The sequence below is a fragment of the Periplaneta americana genome, chromosome 2 (genome assembly GCF_040183065.1).
Source record: "Periplaneta americana isolate PAMFEO1 chromosome 2, P.americana_PAMFEO1_priV1, whole genome shotgun sequence".
In the NCBI taxonomy this organism is placed as follows: domain Eukaryota; kingdom Metazoa; phylum Arthropoda; class Insecta; order Blattodea; family Blattidae; genus Periplaneta; species Periplaneta americana.
Genome location: NC_091118.1, coordinates 108,597,274 through 108,619,094, shown reverse-complemented (window position 1 = coordinate 108,619,094; position 21,821 = coordinate 108,597,274). Strand labels below are relative to the sequence as shown.

Genomic DNA, 21,821 nt, shown 5'->3' with positions numbered 1-21,821 from the left:
GGATAGGCCTAAAAACAATCCTGTGGAATTTTATAATGATATAGAATTAAAAAAAATGGTTCTGATTTGATAAAGAAACTTATTGAGATTGCTCATCTTTTCGATGACTGGTTGACAAAAACGAATAATAGAGGTTTGCCAGTGCCTCCAATAATACAGTTATTGACTGCATTAAAATTCTATGCTACAGATATGTACCATACATTAATATCTATAATATCATAGTTCAGATATTTCTGTAGTAACATTCGTATATTTATAACCTCAATTCGATGAAGTGATATGTAGATAGATATGCCTATATAACCTATTTCTTATTACTGAAACGAATTTTTTTAACTTAAATAATATTAAACTAACTTCAATCTAATGTAGGCATAACTATCTTAAATTAGCATTGAGAGACCTCACGTGCCTGCCTTCTAAGCAGATTCCATAATTATATTGGGTTTAAAATGATTTTGATTTTTGTTGACTACCTGTATTTTGAGATAAGATTTATCTTGATGTTGATATAATCATTACTGTTTTGATAATAGGCCTATATATTTCCACGCCAGTAAGCAATACATCAGATATGGCTGCTTCTGCTGAGATACTGTCTCTAGTTCATGTGCAGTCATAACCTCACCATGAAAAGAGATCTCATACTATTAGGCCTATTTTGTTTTGCATTGTAGAAAAACTTGGCAATCAAAATATTCCTGAAGAGCAGGTAATAATGGAAACGAGAGAGAGATAATAATAATAATAATAATAATAATAATAATAATAGCAGTAGTAATGTGTTTATTTCATTCTTTTTTTACTTCGATTCACGAAAAAGACAAAAATGAAAATAAAAGAAATAAAACGATATATCAATGAAGCAGATACGTATAAAACCTAACATAACGATATAAATTTAATGATGTGTGTGTATATATATATATATATATATATATATATATATATATATATACACACACACAAAACTTAACCTACTCAGTCCAACTTAACCTAACTATATAAACTAATAGAAGATATGTACAAAATCTAACTGAATTATATAAATCAGTGGAATGGATACATACAAAACCTAACTCAGCGACTTAAATCAATGAAAAAGATATGTACAAAACCTAATCTGACTATATAAATTCATGGATCAGCTATGTACTGTACAAAACATAAACCTAATTTCACCAGCAGTATCACTACCTATTTAATAAAATATTATATAATTGAACTGACTGAAATAATCTAAACCATCGGCAACAAAAACTAGAAACTGAAATAAAACAACTATAAATATTTATTTTCTTTCTTGCGCGATCAATTAGGCTCCCAATTCAAATCACAAGCATTGTAATTTGTATGTTACACATTAATTTGTTATTGTTTGTTCACTTGTTTTGAAAGGCATTGTGGGACTTCTGTTACCAACCAAATTGTAACTCTACACTTTGCTGGCGTAAAGTGCACTTCTTCAATCGTCTGTGAATACCACTAATATGAAAGAGTCACTTTCGTCAAAAGTGTCACTTTGCAAAGTGGTGATATAAAGTGTCGACTATGAATACCAGCCTAAATCTACCCTCAGACATCGCACAAAATAGTCTACCTGTACTTTCACTTCCACAACTCCAAGAGTTTTTTCTCATAAACATCCATATTAAATTTTCGATTCACCTCGTTTTCTTTGCAATTGCTACCCTTACTTTTTTATGACTTAGATCTTTCATTTTTTTTTTAATAATCAGCTATTCTTCTAAAATTAACCAAGAGAAGTTTGTATTTTTCATTTTCACAATAGTGTTCACTTTAGGAACTTATAAAACACTTTACCACTACCACACAATTGTTTACACATTCCTCGCTCTTCCACAGACAACAGAAAACTAATTCACGCTTTAATTTGCACAATCCAGTGTAGTGTGAGGATAATAAAATTGACACACCTCTATCAAGACAGCTGACAGGATTGACGACTTTCATTTTATTTTAAAAATAACATGCGAAGGTTTCATAAATAAAATCACACAATGTATAATATCTCAAATTTAAAATAAATAAATAAATGGACATAATTTGTACAAATATTAAATATTCATTTCTGGATTGTGTTTTTAAGTGATGGCATAAGTTTCGTTTTGAATTGTTCGTTAGTCAATAGATGGAAGCACCGTGTTCATGTGAGTGTGTTGACTAGTGAGCTCGCTATGTTTCGACCGCATGTTGACAAGCAAACAAGAAATTATTCATGTGCACAGTAAAAGCTCGGAGATGAAGCTCCTGGAAGACAGTATTTCGTGTACACCTCCGTTCACACCACCAACCCCCTCACTCGCCTACACCCATATGCACATGCTCATTGTGCGAAGGTGTATAGTAGGAAAAACCAAAGTAGAGAGCTGATGTACAGCGAGCAGAAACTTAAGTGAGCACGTGAAAGAACACAGGTTGAAAGAAAATGTTGACAAATTAAGCAATAAGAAACAAATACAAAGTGAAACGAAAACAGTTTATTACAGGGTGTACGCATGTGCCAGTGTGTATAACCAGCTGCGGCCACTTCTTACATATGTCAAAAGAAATGTTCAAAGTGTCCTCCTCCTGCTTGAATACATTTTTGATGCCTCCAAAGATTGAAGATTATTCTGAAATAACTCGACTAATCTCTTCTTGCAAAATGTTTGAAATGACTTTTATGATATTTTATTACACTTTTTTGCGTAACTTAGAACTACTAAAACTCGCTTGATGTGCTGTATATAGAGGCATGAAAATATCGCAGTCGTGATAAACATAATAATTATAAGAAATGTGCTTTTTGCTTCTTTTTCAGTTTTCTTTCATTTTATAAAAATAGCAACCCTTTGAAGCCAGTTTCATTGTTGCGAATTTATTCTCTGAATGGATATTACCTTGATTAATTCTGTTTTCAGTGAAATATGAGCAGTTTTGAAGAATGTAATCTTTTTTAATTCCAATTGATAATTTTTTTAGATTTTGTTTCAGTCTTAAGAACAAGGCCGGGAACTTTGTTTCTGTGGAAGTCTGGCATACTGTGAACCGCACATGTGCAATATTAATCTTTGCTTTTGTCTGCTACAGAACACGTGGACCATAGACTATGCAAAAAGGGACAATTGGTATACACCTAATGTCAAAAATCCCTTTTTATTATGACACTGTCTCATCTCCCTCATCCATGACCCCATTTCTCTTCTTTACACATTAATCAAAAGGACGCAACAGCAGGCTCACAACAGACTGTATCACCTATTGACTTCATCAAGCCACTGTTTTGTAAACTTGCTGCCTCAATGCTAGAAATACAACAAAGTGATCAGTTTCAACTCCCATTCACTATGATGCTAGTTTCAATTAATTTTTTACTGTATTATACATTAGGTTTCAGTTCCTGGAAGTTACATTATACCAGATTGTCAACAATTAATGACATTTTCTTAATTACAACTAAAATTAAGTGCACACCAACATGCTATGTAGGTTTTTTAATGCACTAAAACACATGCTTTTTTTTTTATTCTTCCTCATGAAGAGAAATTTGGAGCATGTGAAGGTATTAACCTTATTTGTTTCTGTGTGTGTTTCAGATTCCTTGTATGGCAGTAAAAATTTGTCTTAAGGATGTTCTTGATAAGCCACTGACAAAAGATGCAAGCACACTTTTGTCGAAATTCATTGCTGGAGAAGTGGAAATGAAACTGGTAATGAACTATGTTACATACTGCTGTACTCATTTTCTAATTATTTGTAAGCCTAGTAAATTCCTTTCAGCATAGAAATGTTCTCCTCTTTCCCCTTTTTAATTTAAAACTATCAGTCACCAAACTGTTGTTATAATGATTTGTGCTCTTCTTTTAGGTACTCAAAGGATCTTATAGAGATGGTGTAGAACTGATCTTGCCTGATGGTTCTCTTTTGAGTAATGTCGTAAATGAGATGTTGGAGCCAGGGTGGAAGAAAGATTTGAAGTCTGGCAAGAATCCTGCAGGTAATTGCGCACATTAAACTTACTCTGTCTTCACTTCTATGTGAAAACTATTTCTAGGAAATACATTTATCTAAATCATTGGTCTTCAAACTTCTTCGTTATTGGGCCACATTTCCTGTTCTATATAGAATTGAATGGCCAGATTGGCAACTGGTGGTATTGGGAGTTGGAACCCATGATATTTAGTGTTTTTATATAACATTCTAATAATCTTAGTAAAAAATAATTGTTACCAGTGCCACTTGACGTCTATTGATGTCATGTTAGTTTTCTTGGTTTCCCACACTTTATTCAGTCAGTATTTCGGTTATGTGGTATTGTTATGCAATTTCTGTTATTAGAAGGGTGCTGTTACTTAAAATCATTATTTAATTTTACATTCCACCTCTTTAAGTGAATATCGTAAATCATTGGTGATGAATTAGATTATTTTCTTTTAGATGCCTTCCGGACCTTCAAATACAAATTAAGTTAGACTTAATTAGTTACCTTAACAGTTTCAGTGTACGATGCCCCCCCCCCCCCCCCACACACACACACACACACACACAAACATAATGAATCTAAGCATCAAATGGCACTGAACTTATATTAGCGTCATTGAGATTTCATACATTATCAAGAATGGAGCACAAATGAGCCATAAGGTATTATTAAAACAAATCCTTACATATAGAAAACTTGATATACTGTCGAAATATTGTACTCCAGTATTACTTAATTATTACTGAGATTACGTAGACTATTTGAGTGAGCCACGGTAATGTATAGGCCTATTTAAACTTTATTTGGTCCACATAAGATACTAATTTTATACATTTCAATTTATTTTTGTCCACAGAACATAATCGTATTTTTACGAGTTTTGTCATAAAGGACTAGTATTTTCCTTGGACAAAAAATACATTATACATAGAGTAAAAATAGTATTTTATTGCATATAAGCTCACTGGAGCTGAGTCATTTTATAAAATGTCGGAAAATGATGTCCCGGTGCTCATTATTTACTTACATTTGTTTCCTGTGTTTCTTAAAATCTTTATGTACCATGTTCATTTTCATTTGTTTTTATTTACGTAAACAATAATGCACTGTGAGGCCAACACAAAAAATTATCTTCGTACATCATTTAAAACTGATGTAGAAAAATGTTAAATTATTCTTGCATCAAAAACGGATGTTCCCTGAACCAAATGATCCTATTTTAATTACGTACACATAATAACAATTAAGAATCAAGGATTTATCCTTGCATCAAATGTGTACCCTCTGGACCAGAATGATTGTATTTTAATTATTTAAATACAATTTCAGTTAAGTGTTAAACAATATTTATCCTTGTACCAAAAACAGATGCTTCCTGGACCAAATGTCGTATTTTAATTATGTAATTACTTTATAGTTTCATCTGGTATTGTATGATTGTTATGACTGAGATATGTATCGTTAATAGTAGTCCATAAGTGATCGAGCTTATAAGGATTTGCACACAATGAAGTGGAGGTCAGGGTTTGAGATGGCCCTCAAGTCATGCCAAATATGTTACTTTACTAATTATCCAGAATGGAGTGTTATGCACTGTAGAGAACTCTTACCCATTAAGTAGGCTATATAACTTCGTTAGACACGCCTATTGCTTTTATATAGTACATACTGTCCGACCGAGTGGTTATGTCATATCTCGGTTTCCCCCACCTGTTTCTGCTGACCTTTCTGTAAGGGCTAGTGGCTGAGATGTTAGGTTCTTTCCTGAAAATATTTGCTGTTCCGAATTGGAAGTCTACGTAATATTATATAACTGTTTAAAATAATTTAAAGAAAAGGGCCTTGTATAGTAAGGAACTGTCACATGATTTCCCCCATTTCGCTGACTCTGCGACATAACCACCTGGCCAGACAATACTTCAAAATGCCAAAACAAAAGTCTAAGTTATCCTGGAACACTTCTGATCCAAGGCAAAACAAAATTAGGAGATTTAATAAGAGTGAGGAAGAATGGAAAATTCGTTTACAAACTAACAATGCAATCATTTCAGCAGCTTGACCAAGTGAAACTAGCATTGAGCGTTCTCCGAGAACGAACGAGAATGTATTGATTTAGTATGCAGTAATAGTATATTAGCGTAGCATTACATTATGATCCAGATATTTGAATATGCTGATTTGAATTGTGTTCGAATAGGTAAACTGAATAAACATGCAATAAATGCAATGCAAAAAAAAGATAGGGTAATGAGCCAAACAGATTGTTGCGCTGTTGGAAAAGTTGTTGTTCCTGAGATTCAAGAGCCCCCCTACAACCAATTAACAACTTATTAATAGGTGTATATCCGTTATCAACACACTTTCTAAATAATATAAAACAGTACAACACCTTACTCCAAGTGGCATTGTTTGGTGCAAAAGAAATACATGGAGTCAATTTTATCCCAACATTTAAAAGTTCAAGCATATGCTTATCATTTAATTAGAAATCGTCTTCCAGCTGAGAGTAACAGCCCAGTTCTTACAAGTATATTTTGTTTCAGACGCTGACCAGTTATCTGTTAGGTCTAATATAGTACCAAACTTAAAAGTAGAATTGATTGAACAACTCCAGAAAGCATTGCTTGCTAACAGTTACATTAATGATTTTAAATATAACTTTGAAAATAATTGAGGAGCAAACGACCTACAAGTAATAAGCTATTGTTCTCTAAGTAATTACAAAGCTATATTTTAAAATATAATAGATTTAAGTCATTATTATATTTATTTGTAAAAAAGTGCAGAGAAGCACATGGGTATGGCTAGTTTATAATATTAAATTAATTAATTTTCATGTAGCTAATCGGCAATATATGCAATGGAGGAGGAAAGGAACTGACCACCCTACCCATTATCTCTTGGCCTAGTTGCCTCATAAGTGGTGCTTTTTGGTATCACTTGTAAGGTCTTTGGACAGTTGACTAAAGAACAGTTGTGTTTTACATTTTTTTTTTTTTTTTTTTACACTTAGTAAATGTCGTACATAAATACAACTGACTGTCTATTTATGAACGATTCCGTGTGTTTGTAATTGCAGAATGTAAGGTCTTCAAAGAAGAAGACATTAAGTATGTGGAACTGCCTACAGGAGAGACTGTAGACTTTCTTGTTCTTCACAAGTTGGACAGTGTGAATATTACAGGATGCGAAGCAAATGGAAAAGTTATGACGTACGTTCATACTACTATGTCGGAGGAATTGAATCAGTATTGTGCATCTACAACTGAGAAGTCCTATGTTCCTAGACTGTCTGAAGTCTGTCTTGCCAAATATGAAGGTAAGCTGATTGATTTGTGAACATGTTTCAAGACTGTATAGAATAATATAAAACTTGTATCATTCCAACTCTGTAAAACCGCAATTCAACATTATTGAGGAAATTACTGTGTGTGTGGTGTGGTGTTATGTTGTGTTGTGTTGTGTGTGCGCGCTTTTTTCTCTGAATTTTTTTGTTAGGATAAACATGTATTATAAAATTAGAACTATGTGCATTTATTTATCTTTTTCAAAGGGTAAAGAAAATAACATAACCTGCAACAAAAGTCAAATGTGCCAAGAATAGAGATCTGTGAAATTTGCAAGATGCGTTAATACTAATTCTCATTTTGCCAGTTTGTTTGCATCATTTCTGTATACTTCTTCCCATAACACCAAAAAAAGAAATGCTTTTAAATCGCGAAATAGCTCAAATTTGTATAACATATAAAAAAAAAAGTTTTTAGATGAAATTTAGCGGTAGGCTTACTTGTTTTAAATCTTAACAATGCTTTTTTTTTTTCTTTTTCTTTCTTTTTCAATAAATTCTTATCGTAATGATAGCTACTACATCTTGTTGCAGATTATAATTTTTTTTACATTTTATTATGCATATTTCTAACATTAATTTACAATTTGTCATCCCAATACTAAAAAAACCGACAAATTTATTAAAAGAGAATTACATAAAAATAATAAAAACAATATTACTAGTACAAAACCTGAAATATTTCATCAAAATTTTACTTCCAAAGAATTAACTCTAGCTATACAAAATTTAAAAACCAAGAAATCTCCTGGCCCCAACAATATTCATTCCGAATTTTTTAAACATCTGGGGGAAAAAGCCAAGTCTGTACTTTTATCCATTTTCAATTTATCATGGAACACCTCAATTCCTGCAGCTTGGAAAAAAGCAATCATTGTACCAATTCACAAAAAAGGGAAACCTGCTCATGATGTTAATAGTTATCGACCAATAGCACTATTAAGCATGATAGCAAAAACCATGAAGTCCATGATCTCCAACAGATTAACTTGGTATTTAGAATCCCAAAATCTTTTATCACCAAGACAAGCCGACTTTCGACAACTACACTCTACCAATGAACAAGTCATACACCTCGGCCAAGAAATAAAAGAGAGTTTTAACAAGAAAGAAGATACCTTGGCAATATTTATTGACTTTCGGTTAGCATATGACTCTGTTTGGAGAAATAAATTATTACTAAAACTCCAGAAATTAGGTTACCTCAGGGCGCTGTCCTCAGCACAACTTTATTCAATATTTATATAAATGACTTACCCTCCCTATTAGAGGAATCAAACATGAAAACAGCACTATTTGGAGATGATATAGTTTTGTGGACTTCCGGATCTTACAGACATAGAGACAAAATTCAAAATTCTGCTCTTAAAGCTCTAAATTAACTACATGAATGGAATACATCAAATTTGATGACACTCAATTTAAGCAAAAGTAACTACCAAATATTTTCACTCGGTAAAAAAGAAAGAGAATTCAATATCCAATACAATGGCCAACACTTTCATAGGACTTATGAATCCAAATATCTTGGAGTTATTTTCGATAGTAAGTTAACATGGAGCAACCATTTGAAATACATTTCTGAAAAAGCTCGTAAAAGATTCTCCCTTCTAAAAAGACTAGCAGGAAAGAAATGGGGATGCTCTAGGAATACTTTGAACACTACATACAAAATGTTTATACAGCTAGTGCTGACATACTGCGGAGAAATTTTAATTACTTCACCTTTCATAAACGACATGGAATATGTTCAAAACAAGCTCTCAGACTCATTACTGGTGAAATCAAAACAATTCCAATAGATTCTATGAGATTCCTCACTAATATTAACAGCATCAAAATGACAATAAAAGAAAAAGCACTGATTCAATATGAAAAACTTATCAGATTACCAGGAAACAATTGGCATTCATACAGTCCTCTCTGTAGATTGAAAACTCAAAAAAGTTTCATATCCATTGTTCAAGAATTAAAACAGAAAATCAATATCCCGAATTTAAAAGAAAACTTACACATTAAACCAAACCCTTTAACTCTATTAAATATAGAATATAATCTAAATTTAACAGAAGAAATACTGAAATCAGAAGTAAACACTGAAATACTGAAACAATTGTCTTTAGAGACAATTAATATTAGGTACCCTCCACAAAACTGGCTTCATTTATATACCAACGGATCCTTGATCTCCAGAGAACAAGGTGCCGGTGCAGGTGTTACGTGCTGTCTCTTCTCACTTTATAGATCTCTTGGATATGGAACAACAAGTTTTGATGGTGAAATCATTGCAATAAGTGAAAGTCTCAGGAATCTTCTATGCCACACCAATAAATTTAAGAATGCAGTTATATTGTCAGACTCCAAAGCAGCTATTCTATCAATAGTCTCTAAACACACACCTTCATCTCAAACAGCAGAAATAACTAAAATGCTCTCTCAATTAATATCACTCAATAAAAGAATTGTATTCCAATGGATACCATCCCATTGTGGAATCCTGGGAAACGAGAATGCGGATGCTTTAGCAAAGAAGGGCAGCACTGCTACTTACAGACCTGTTACTAAATCTACGTATTACTCTGTGAAAAGATTTATTAGATCTACATACTTAGACTTCAACAAACAAAATTTGATAACACAATCTCAAGGGAAAAAAATGGAATTCTCTGCATCATAATCCACAGTTAATTCCTGATTTACCACGAAAATCGTCTGTAGCTGCATTTAGATTGGCAACAGGCCATGATTGACCTGCATAGAATTGGAATATATCAGTCCCCTAACTGTCCATTGTGCAACTCAAACCAAGAAATGGATTCGGAACACCTCAAAATCTGTGCTTCAGTGCCTGGTCATGATAATATCTTTGAAAAATATTGGAGTGCAAGAGGTCAAATGACTTTATTGTCAAACGCCTGGCATTAGAAAACAACAACAACAATTTATTTGTTCATTTGAACGGATTAGGATGCCAGTATTTTAAATCCAAGATTTGGACAGCTATCAATATGATGATACTACTACATATTTCCCTCCCCCTTCCCCCAATGGCACATTTCATTCCATCTTTTTATCAGCAAATGAATGCAGCTTTGCATTAAAATTTGTGTAAATTGTAAAAACTGAAAATTGATGCCAAAAATGCGGCATATACTACTTGTATTATGTTGAATATGTTAAGGAGAGTTTGCACACCGAATTTTGACAAAAAAAAATGACATTTTGGTTTTTGTCGTTTGTCAGTAATTTAATATGTGTAAAATGATAAAATGATTTTATTTCTTCTAATTGTCGGCTTTTAGCCCTATCTTCAGCAAACATATTGTAGTAATTCTTAATAAAAAAAGTTATCAATGAAAATTTTTTTCTTGGCAACCGCTCAGTGAAATTTTAAATTTATTTAGCCGGTTGTATACATAAAAGTATGTTACATATGCCCAATTTTTTATACATTTGTATCTTTTATCACTTTGAGAAAAGTGCTCCCAAAATTGAGGAATTTAACATTGGAAAATATGGAAACTTTCGACATCATTTTCCTGCACTTTCTTATTTTTTTGTGACATTGGTACACTTTTTGCAGAAAGTATTGTAGGTACCCAGAAGGCTGAAATTAATAGACAGTATCAATGTTATGGCATTTTACACAGTAGGTTAAAAAAATTAAGTTTATTTCTATCTTCAGCAAAAATAAAAAATAATTTGCAGTCATTCTTGATGCAAAAAATGTTATCAATGAATTTTATTTTTTTTGCCAACCCCTCAGTGGAATTTTAAATTTATTTAAGTGGTTGTATACATAATGGTATGTTACATTTGTCCTGTTTTTTCTGCATTTGTATCTTTTATAACTTATGAGAAAAGTGTACCCAAAATTGAGGAATTTAACATTGTAAGATATGGAAGTACAGACTCCCCTTAAGCCAGATTATAAAACTTGTATATATTGTATGATTTTAAAATAACATCGCAAAATTGACAATAACATCAAAATCTTGAAATTTTAAAACAAATTTTCTTTAAAAAATAAAACCACTTTTCTAGGACTTTAATTAAAAGTATTTAAAATCATCTTATCCACTCTCATACATTCTTTTACAGTCTTAACATTCTGATGTAGTTCTTTATTGAATTCTTTAATCAAATTGAGCTATCACTTTCAAATATATTTTCATAATCATAATAATATGGCTGCTAATGACAATGAAAGACGAAAGTATAGTATATGTTTTATTACTATTATAATTTACGTATGTTCTGGTACAGGAGAGCAGTTCAGTGTTCATTCATCAGTGTGAACAGTAATCAAATAATCATCTTTCAAGTAATAGACCTAGTGGTCTGTTATGGTCTTCAATATGTAAAAAAGGATTTGTGTAGGTATTTTGGAAGAAATGCCAGTCCTTTGCCTCCAGGAGTTCAGAAGCCTGCTCAGAGGCTAAAGTTGGCAATCTCAACACTGAATTTACTACTCTTCGACCACCAATCAACTTGTAGGATAAAAATATGTTTTCAGATCTTCAAATAAGATAACGCTAGGATAATATAAAAGTAGTTATACGACTACAATAACAACAACAATAAGAATAATAAAAAATTATAATCAATATAATAACACTAATGATATGTGAGAATGTGCTTAGAATTTGGCGTAATGTTGGGATGTAATTTAATCTCTTTCTTATCACATTTTATTTTTATAATATGTATTTTAATTTAAGGTGAAAGTTAGTCTTTTGGTTTTAAAGTCACTTTACTAAACATGTACTGGCTTTATAAACATGTTAACAAAGCAAAGTAGACCTGTTTCTTTAATTTTGCTGTCTTTTGTAAATCCAGATCTAATCTATTTTCATGTACCCTTTTCATTATACAGAGAATCTAATATATAAATTTAATGTTCTAAAGTGTGTTTCTTTACATGTTATTTGTCCAAAAGATGTTTCATGATATTTCAAGAAAAGTGACTTCTGCGAGTCATTTAGTTATCTTTAAACACACTTTTTTACAGCTGATCTTCAGAGTCTTGAGTATCGTATATTTATGTTAGAGTTTGATATTATGGACACTGTTACAGATGGCCTATGGTATCGAGCAATGTGCATTGCAGATGATTCTTCAAAACAGAACAATGTAATTTTCTTAGATTTTGGAAATATGGCTTACGTTGAGAAGACCAACATTCGTAAAATGGTACCTGATTACATGGAAATCCCAGCTGTGGCGGTATTGTGTACTCTTAAAGGTAACCTTTTATTTTCTTCATTGACATGTTTTTTTAAATGTTCAGTTTATTTGTTCATAATAAATACTGATGTTAATACTAGAATGTTGTAAATTATTATTTTTCATTATATTGTTTTGTATGGTGAGAGCTAATTTTCATGATTACGATCTACGCTTATAGTCGTTAGTTATCTGTAAGATATTAACATTATTTTACTATTTGTATATTATAAATACCCTGAAGTGAAAGTGTGTAGGTATATCTTAATAATGAAAATATAGGAATCTTGGCAGAATTTATGTCATTTCTATTGACAAGGACATTCAACCTTGGTTTCACCTTATAAACAGTGAATTCTGCCGAATTGATTTTTCTCACTGCAGAAATGGAATTCAGTGCTGCTGCCAGGCAAGCATAATGTGAAAGATTCTAGATGATGACCTTATCCTCAAAGCAGAAACTAACCAATTGTAATTAAATTTTATCAATTATGAGAGGATAACAGAAGGTAACACAAGTGAACCACTCTTCACATTTTTCAGGATACTGTGAGAAAATTGTGTAAATTGAAAAATGGCACATACACATACCATTACTTAGAACAACTGAAAGGTAAACATAAACATGGAAATGTAAAAGCAGGGCTCTTGTGTTCCTCTCCTTCATTGGTTAACCTGTTTCTAAAGACAGAGAAGGGAATATGAAGAGGAAAATATTGGGCTCTACTGCAGTATTTGTCCCGCTATGCTGTAACATTTGAAGGAGTGCCAACATATTTCTAGCGCTTTTTGCGCTACCAACCTTAACTCATCTGCCTCCACTGTAACGAAAATTGTTACTTATGCCAATCTTCCTCTCGATAAAAACCTAATGCAGGTCGAGCAGAGAGTACAAGACGCGCAAAGAGTGTAAAATACTGTTGTCTTATTACAAAGATTATGTTTGTAGTAGGTAGGAATGGTTCATCTATGGAACCGCCAACATAGGAACCAATTAAGGCCGAATTCGAGCCCCGAAAATATATAATTCATCATTATAGGTATTAAAAATTACAGGAAAAGTCCAAAAACATGTACACGCAATGCTCCACTTCCGCGAAATTACAGCCTGTAGTCTGGATTCAATGACGGCATTATATCCTGGGTTTGAGCTCTGAAAATTTATAATTCTGTATTAGAGACACAAAAAATTGCAAGAAAAATCTAAAAACTTGTATAGACAATGCACATCTTGCGCCAAATTACAGTCTCTTGTTTGGACAAAGTGACGGCAATATTTTCTGAGTTCGAATACCGAAAGTGTAGGCTATAATTATTTATTAGGGGCATAAAAATTTCCAGGAAAAATCTACAAACTTGTATACACACTGCTCGACTTCCGCCAAATTACAGTCTGTAGTTTGGACCCAGTGACTGCATTATTTCCTGGGTTTGAGCCCGAGAAAATTTCGAATTATAATTCTTCATTAAAGACATAAAAATTGCAGGAAAAATTTAAAACTTGTATACACAATGCACATCTTCCGCCAAATTACAGCCTGTAGTTTCAACCCAATGACGGTATTATTCTCTGAGTTCAAGCCTCGAAAATTTATAATTTTTTATTAAAGGAATAAAACATTTCAGGAAAAACTAAAAACTTGTATACACAATGCAAATCTTCCGCCACATTACAGTCTGTAGTTTTAACCCAGTGATGGGTCCTGAGTTCGAGCCCTGAAAATGTATAATTGCTTATTGTAGGAATAAAGAATTGCAGGAAAAACCTAAACTTGTATACATAATGAACCCCCTCCGTTAAATATCGGACTGTAGTTTGAACCTAGTGAGCGTGTTATCTCCTTAGTTCGAGCCCCTTAAAATTAAAATTCATTAATGTGGGTATGAAGGATTTGCTGGAAAATCTAAATCTAAAAAAAACCTTACATATTGAACCCCTTCCACTAAATTTCAGTCATCACTGTCTTCTCAGTCATTGTTTTATTCTCAGTCTCCTCTTTCCTTCATGAACTGAACTTTGAGACGAGAGAGAGTGGACAGAGGGAAGGCAAAGGGCAGAGAAGGCACAAAAGTGACAGAGTGAACTGAGTGTACAGAGAGTGGACTGTGAGTAGGCCTACAGAGAGTGGAATGAAAGGACAGGCAGTGGACTGAAAGGACAGAGAGGAGACTGAGAGAATAGATGGAGCACTGTGGGGATAGCGAGTGAACTAAAAGAATAGAGAGGGACCAGAGAGTGAATTGAGAGAAGAGAGAGTGGACAGAGAGGATAGAGTTGAGTGAGAGAACAGAGAGTGTACTGAGAGCACAGAGTGTGGACTCAGAGGACAGAGTGAAGACAGAGAGTGGACTGAGAGGACTGAGAAGGCAAAGAGTGGACTGATATGACAGAGAGTGACTGAGACAACAGGGAAGGGACAGAGAGTAGACTGAGGTGACAGAGAGTGGACTGAGAGAACAAAGAGGAGACACAGTGTGGATCGAGAGGACAGAGTACAGAATATGGACTCAGGTGACAGAGAGGACAGAGTGGGGTGAAAAACTGAGAGTGGATTGAGTGTGCAGAGAGTGAACTGAGAGGATAGAGAGTGGACTGAGAGTGAACTGGGGAAACTGCGATTCAGAAATCTTTCCTCTCAGTCCTCTTTGTGCTCACTCACTGTAATTTCAGTACTCTCTCTTTGATATCGGTCCACTCTGTTTCCTTTCCCTGTTCTACTACCTCAGTCTCCTCTCTCTCTCTCTCTCTCTCTCTCTCTCTCCTCTCAGTCCAATCTGCGTCTTCTCAGTTCACTCTTTTTCTCCTCAGCCCACTCCATCCTCTCAGTTTTCTTTGTATCACTTTCCGTCCTTTCAATCCACACAATGTACTCTCAATTCACTCTCTGTAATCTCTGCCCCTTCTCTGTTCTCTCAGTCCACTCTCTGTTCTCTCAATATACTCAACATTCTCTGTGTCCACGCTCTTTTCTCTCAGTTCACTTGCTGTTCTCTTAGCTCATTCCCACTCCTCTTGCTCATTCCCTATCCTCTCAGTCCACTCCCTATCCTCTCAGGCTACATACTGTTGTCTGAGTTCTCTCCCTGTCGTCTCCGTCCACTCTGTCCCTTCATTCCATTCTCTGCCCCTCAGTTTACTCTCTGTACTCTCAATTCACTCTCTGTAATCTCTGTCCACTTTCTGTCCTCTCAGTCCATTTCCTTTCCTCTCAGTCTACTCTCTGTCCCCTCCGTCCACTCTCTGGTCTCTCAGTCTACTCACCATCCTCGCTCTCCACCTTCTTGCCACTCAGTTCAGTCTCTGTTCTCTTAGCTTACTCCATATCCCTCAGTGCTCTATCTATCCTCCCAGGCTCCTCTCTGTCCTCTCAGTCCACTCTCTGTACTCTCAGTTCACTCTCTGTACTTTCAGTTCACTCTCTCTACTCTCAGTCCACTCTCTGTACTCTAATTCCAGTCTCTGTTCTCTCAGTCCTTGTGAAAATACAATCACCAGTGGAGGAGATGCAGAAATCTTCAGAAATTGCAAGGAATTTTTTTCAATTAATGTGCAAATTGTCTGATTCTTCCTTGTTGATTCGAGACATTGTGGCTAGGTGGCCAGGCTCATCTGATGACTCACATATTTTTAATTCTTCAAGAATTAAGAGGCGATTTGAAGATGGAGAATTTGGTGCAGCCATTCTAGTTGGAGATAGTGGATATGCTGTACAAAATTATCTCATTACATCACTGACAATTACACACACGCCAGAGGAACAACTTTTTCAAGAGGCCATCATAAGGACTAGAAGTCGAGTAGAGAGGAGCTATGGGGTATAGAAAAGATTTCCTGTTTTAGCTACTGGAATCAGACTAAAATTGGACAGAATTCAAAGTGTAATTGTGGCAACAGCTATTTTACACAATATAGCTTGCAATGAGAATGAAAATATACCTCCTGTTACTGATGACCAGCTGGATGACATTAACGCTGTGCATAACTTCCCTCAAGCAGCTAACAACCACCCAAATGTAGCAGAAAATAATGTCAGGCGAAACCATCTTATCCATCAGTACTTATGATTTGTTGGTGAATCAGTGAAACAAAGGGACGAAATTAACATAAAGTAAGTTTCATTCACTGTAGTACATGTAACATTGTTTATTATTCATGTTAAACTTGGATATTTTCAAAAGTATTATAACTTTACTTCACTGAAAATTAAGCAGTACCCTGTACCAGTAACTTACACCATAAATTATTAAGCCTAAAATTGCTATTTTTTTAAATGTGACATATTATCTTGTGTGGTGTAGCTTTAGATGCAACACAACTGCCATAATATAGAATCTAACGATGACATGACTTAACTGTAACTGTGTTGTATAAAATATTACTACTGATACACAAATATTTTAACACATTATAGTGTAGTCACAATTTATGTAAAAATCCCACTTTATTTTAATTACGCAGTGATGTTACAAGTTGAAATAAATCTGCATTTGTATCAAAATTATATTAATGTCGGATTTCAATGAAAGAAAGTAACTAATTACTTGAAATATGCAGTGTGTTTATTTTATAACATATAAGAAATTAGCTGGAGGGAATATACTGTCACATTATGTTCATGTCTATTAAAATAATTGGAAATGAAACTAACAATTGATTTATGAACATTTTGATGTCATGTTATAATTAGGCCTAGCCTACTGTTTTTTTCTCATGTATTATTACTGTATTATAAATAAGCCATATATAAATTATGTGATAGGTGATAACATGCAATAAATTTCGTTTTTCAATTGGAATTAAGTTAAACTACCTACTGATTAACTTGTTATGCAATTATTTAAGAAGCTACATAAGTTTAAATATCTTCTGTTTTAAGTAGCATGATAACCTGATGTGATAATATTCAACATAATGGTATTATTAATACAGTGAATGATATAAACCGAATGACATTATGAAAATATCAAAATGACATCATAACATATTACAACCACTACAAAACTGAAGTTATCAGTATATAAGTTACCTAATGTGATTTAATATGTTAGATTAAATTTTTTAATTTAAATAAAAAAGAACATATAGACTTGAACAAAATAAACACCATAACTACTTCAAAATCTTGTGATTTCAGTTAGCTGTTTGTTTTAAGGTCCAATTCCCTATTCCTAACATCAAGTTCAAGAATTCTTCTTTTCATCTCATGATCAAACTCCTTATTTTTTTATATGAAGTTCTGTGAGTTTCATCTTCACTCTATGTTCTTCTTTCATATTTATGTTACCGGTACTTTAAATTCATGCTCCATCCTTTGGAACTGAATTTGATCCTCTGTTGCTTGTTTTTGTAACTGCAGAACTTGTTTTTCTTGCCATAATGCCATAAGTTTCTTTCCTGTCAATGAACTGTCTAGTGATGGTCTTTTCTTCTTTACTAGGAGTGGAGTGGAAGTAGGTTTCCTCAGGTCCCGAATACTGAATTGACTGCTACATGGAATGGCTTCTACGTCATTAATTTGTATATTATCCTGAGATACTATTGGTACATATCTTCAATTACCTGATCAGTGGGATTTGAATCGTCACCTGCGACAAATGCTTGGGATTCAGAAGCTACAGACTTGTACAGATTCACAGATGAAAAGGGAATTACATTGGAATTTTGAATTGATTGGATTTGAGGAGGAAATTGTGCTTTTCCAATGTTTGCAGATGGATGCTCCACAGATGCGAGTAGTGATGACTGGCCAGGATAATCTGATTCACATACAGATGGTAGCCCCTCAAGTTGTATTGTGCCAATAATCTCTTTTATTTTAATATAAGTTATTATTAAGTTCGGTTGATTCGGACCTCCACCTGCACCTGATGTGTATTTTTTTATCTTCGGAAAATCTCCTTTTACAGGTCTTTTTGAGGTTTTCATACTTCCCCCTTTAATCTCTTACCAGTACTACAGTTCCATTAATTTCATTGAAACTTTCTGCTAGCTCTTGCCAAGCTTTTTCTTTGTCTTTTAAAGATACACTATCAGTTTTCTTACATTCTAATATATCTTTCTTTGTACTAAGTAAAGAGAGAGGTAAATCAGTTTCTACTGGACTAAAATTCTTACTTTCTTCCCTGAATTCTCCATGTCTAAACACAGGACCTTACAGTGTACGTTAATCAGCTTATGATAATCTGATCAAAATTCATAATGGACGATTAAGCAATCATACAGTGCAACCAACCGTTTACTGAAATAAAAATAATACAAGAGGATGACACCTATTATGAATATTTAGGCCCTGGGTTTAGGTCACTGGAAAACAGGACAGAGCAAATGTTGGCACCCTAACCTCTTTCTTTAACTTAATCCCTTCCATTACCAAACAAAAATTTGAAACAATAATTGTGCCAACAAAAAGCTGTTTTTATTACATTATTTATAAATATTCATTTTTATTGAGCATGTATTTAACAATTATTTCAACATCCTACTTTAAAATACTTTCTCTTGCTCCTTTGCTCTGGGTATTTGCCCATTCTAGCCAACTATACATTAGGGCCTGTGAATATTACATAAATAGATAAGGTCACATACTACAATGTTAAAAATAAAAGCTATTTCCCTTAGAATTATCAAGATCCTGGGTACATCAGTTAGGCCTAATTTAGTGGGTTACTGAACACGTTAAAAAGCTGGAAGTTGTCTTCTTGAAATTAATTAAGATCGTGATTTTCGGAGGGAAAGGAATAAACTAAAGGAAATTAATTTTTATATTAAAATGGATCCACACATGCCACCAGATAATGCACATTAACACAAGACACAAATTATTGTACGATCTTGCCTATCAGAGAAAAGTGGAATCGAGAACGCTTTCCAATAAATTCAAGAAAACAGCTGATTAAATGATACACAACACTTCACATGGGTATAAATGATTTATTTATTTGTGAAACTAGTAGATGCATTCCTTCTTTATTCGCGTTTATTTGATTATAGCATTAATTCTCTGTAAACAACTGACATCGTGATCTGTGGCTGACATATTGAAAATCTGACGTGCCATCAGTAATCTTGGCTCCGATTGGCTATTTATTCAGTGTAGCCAACACATGAGAAGCCATGGGCATCTAGTGCCAACATTAATTTAAACGGGTGGGCTGTCAGATATTTATGGAGAAAATGGAAGCATGTTTAAACTGAATAGTAAAGTTGAACGGGTTTAATTTATCCCAAGTTTAACTATCTTTGGAGAAAACGGCCCTAAACGATGCAGTATAACTGCCACCATTTGTTATGTTGAGTCTCAGCTATTGTGAAACGTACCTGCTAAAATGGTTTAAGTACATGTTACTGTTGGAGCACCAGCTTTATCTATGGTGTGGTAGCTCCTTTACTTGTTTGTGTCTTGCGCATGCGCAGTGTCCCATCTTTGGACTTTGAAAAATTTTTTGCGGGACACTAACTGCAGTTTCTCCAAATATTGTCTACTGTTCAGAAACCCTGAGTGTTGGAGAGGTGGAGGGTGATTTTCAAATTAATATCAGGAACTGCCCTTGATTAGTGGTTGGGAATGATGTTACGAACTTACTTTTCCCATGCATGCAGTAGTCTGTGTATTTCAGTGAAGGTCCCCCTCCCCGCATGTGGGGTTTTAGTTGAAGATAGAGTCCATGTTCTTTCCTTGTAGCACTCGAAGGTGAACCTCTACGTTCCATGCAGAGTTGGAGATTTGTTGTGCAGACAGTAAGGAAAAAAAAAGGGGGGGAAATTGAGAGAGGGAGTAGGAAGAACACGTTATTTCAAGGTACCACAAAAAAAAATACAATTTTTTGACAATTTTTTTTTCTCAGACCTGGAAACTGCTAATGATGCACAGAAGAAGTGTGTGGAAGAGTTGTTGCAAGTAAATAAAGTGTACACAGCTAACATCATATCTTCGGCTTGTCCTGGTACATATGTGATCGAGTTTCCTCATGTAACAAATGCACTCAAGAAAGAAAATTTGCTGACAATTAGTAAGTAATTTAATAAATTTGTCGTATCACTTTGTCCCATTTTTAAATTTCCTTACCCTTCTTTCTCTTCACAAGGTGTTTATTTTTGTCACTTCCAATGATTTCTTATAGTCACTTATGCATGGTAGAGGTTTTAAGGTTTGTAGCATGGCTACAAAGTTATTTGTGACTACAAGCATTGTAAATATTGATAGGGGAATGGCGCAATTTTATTGGAGGCAAGATAATTACGAGGGTGATCCCAGAAGTAATGCACAGACTTACTTAATTGACACGCATTTTATTTTTTCAATCCACTTGCATCAAGAACATTCAAATAGTCTGCTTGGAGTGTTATGACTGCTTCCCGATGTTGTGATAGCTTTTGGATGCCGCTTAATTCTCCTTTGAAGTTTAAGTCTCAGATGCTTTGGGGCACAGCTGTATCCAGGTAATTTAATATTGCAAAAAATTGACCCCGAAGTGGGTTTTTAATTTTCGGGGAAATATCATAGTCAGGTGGATTCATGTCTGGACTGTAGGCTGACTGAGGGAGTGTTTCCCACTTGTAATTGATCATACAGCATTTACTGGCTCAGCAATTTGCAGTCTTGCATTATCATAGAGAAGCAGCACACTAGACTCTAATAGCTGTAGACAGTTCTAGCAAATTTTTGGGCGCAGTTTCCTATGGGTTATGTCTGCACATGTCTTCTTCCAAAACATTGGTAACAATGTACTGAAGTCAGTGCGATTTACTGTAGAGTCACAACACATTTCTCTCTATGTAATTCATAAATTTGCAATGGTATACATCGCCACTAAGTTTCTATTTCAATGAGTGATCTTTGATCTCAGACAGTGACGTGACCTGACAGATTTCAGTCATCCATTTCAATTAGTCATACACAAAGTTTTTAAGCAATTTAATTCAACTTGCACAGAATCATTCGGAATAACTCTCACTATTAATGCAATAAATAACAACCATGCATATCCATGGAGGTGGGAGTGCATGTGCAGTGTGCATTACTTCTGGGATTGCCCTCGTATGTATATCTATTAAGATTTTGAAATTAACTTGGATAGCACACTATTTACTCACCTATTTTATGAAATAGAGGAAAGGAGAATATAAAACATTAGTTAAAAATGGTTTACAGTTTGCCTACTTAACATTTAATAAATAATTATTTTAAATTACAAATTTTTTGTTGTACAACTTCTTTTTCTTTTGTAGCATTATGTGTAAGGCATGAATAAATTAATATA

The 21,821-nt window shown here is 34.0% G+C and overlaps 1 protein-coding gene across 2 annotated transcripts in view; it reads left to right on the top strand.

Annotated features, from left to right (window-relative positions):
- The window catches only part of LOC138694482 (tudor domain-containing protein 1-like), a 186,411-nt gene that overhangs the window by 139,427 nt on the left and 25,163 nt on the right, over positions 1–21,821 (top strand). For both annotated transcript variants that reach the window (XM_069818245.1, XM_069818244.1), the window contains 5 exons: positions 3,603–3,716; positions 3,874–4,003; positions 7,068–7,307; positions 12,412–12,579; positions 20,406–20,570. In XM_069818245.1, the coding sequence (XP_069674346.1) occupies positions 3,603–3,716; positions 3,874–4,003; positions 7,068–7,307; positions 12,412–12,579; positions 20,406–20,570 (817 nt within the window). The remainder of the gene's footprint in view (positions 1–3,602; positions 3,717–3,873; positions 4,004–7,067; positions 7,308–12,411; positions 12,580–20,405; positions 20,571–21,821) is intronic.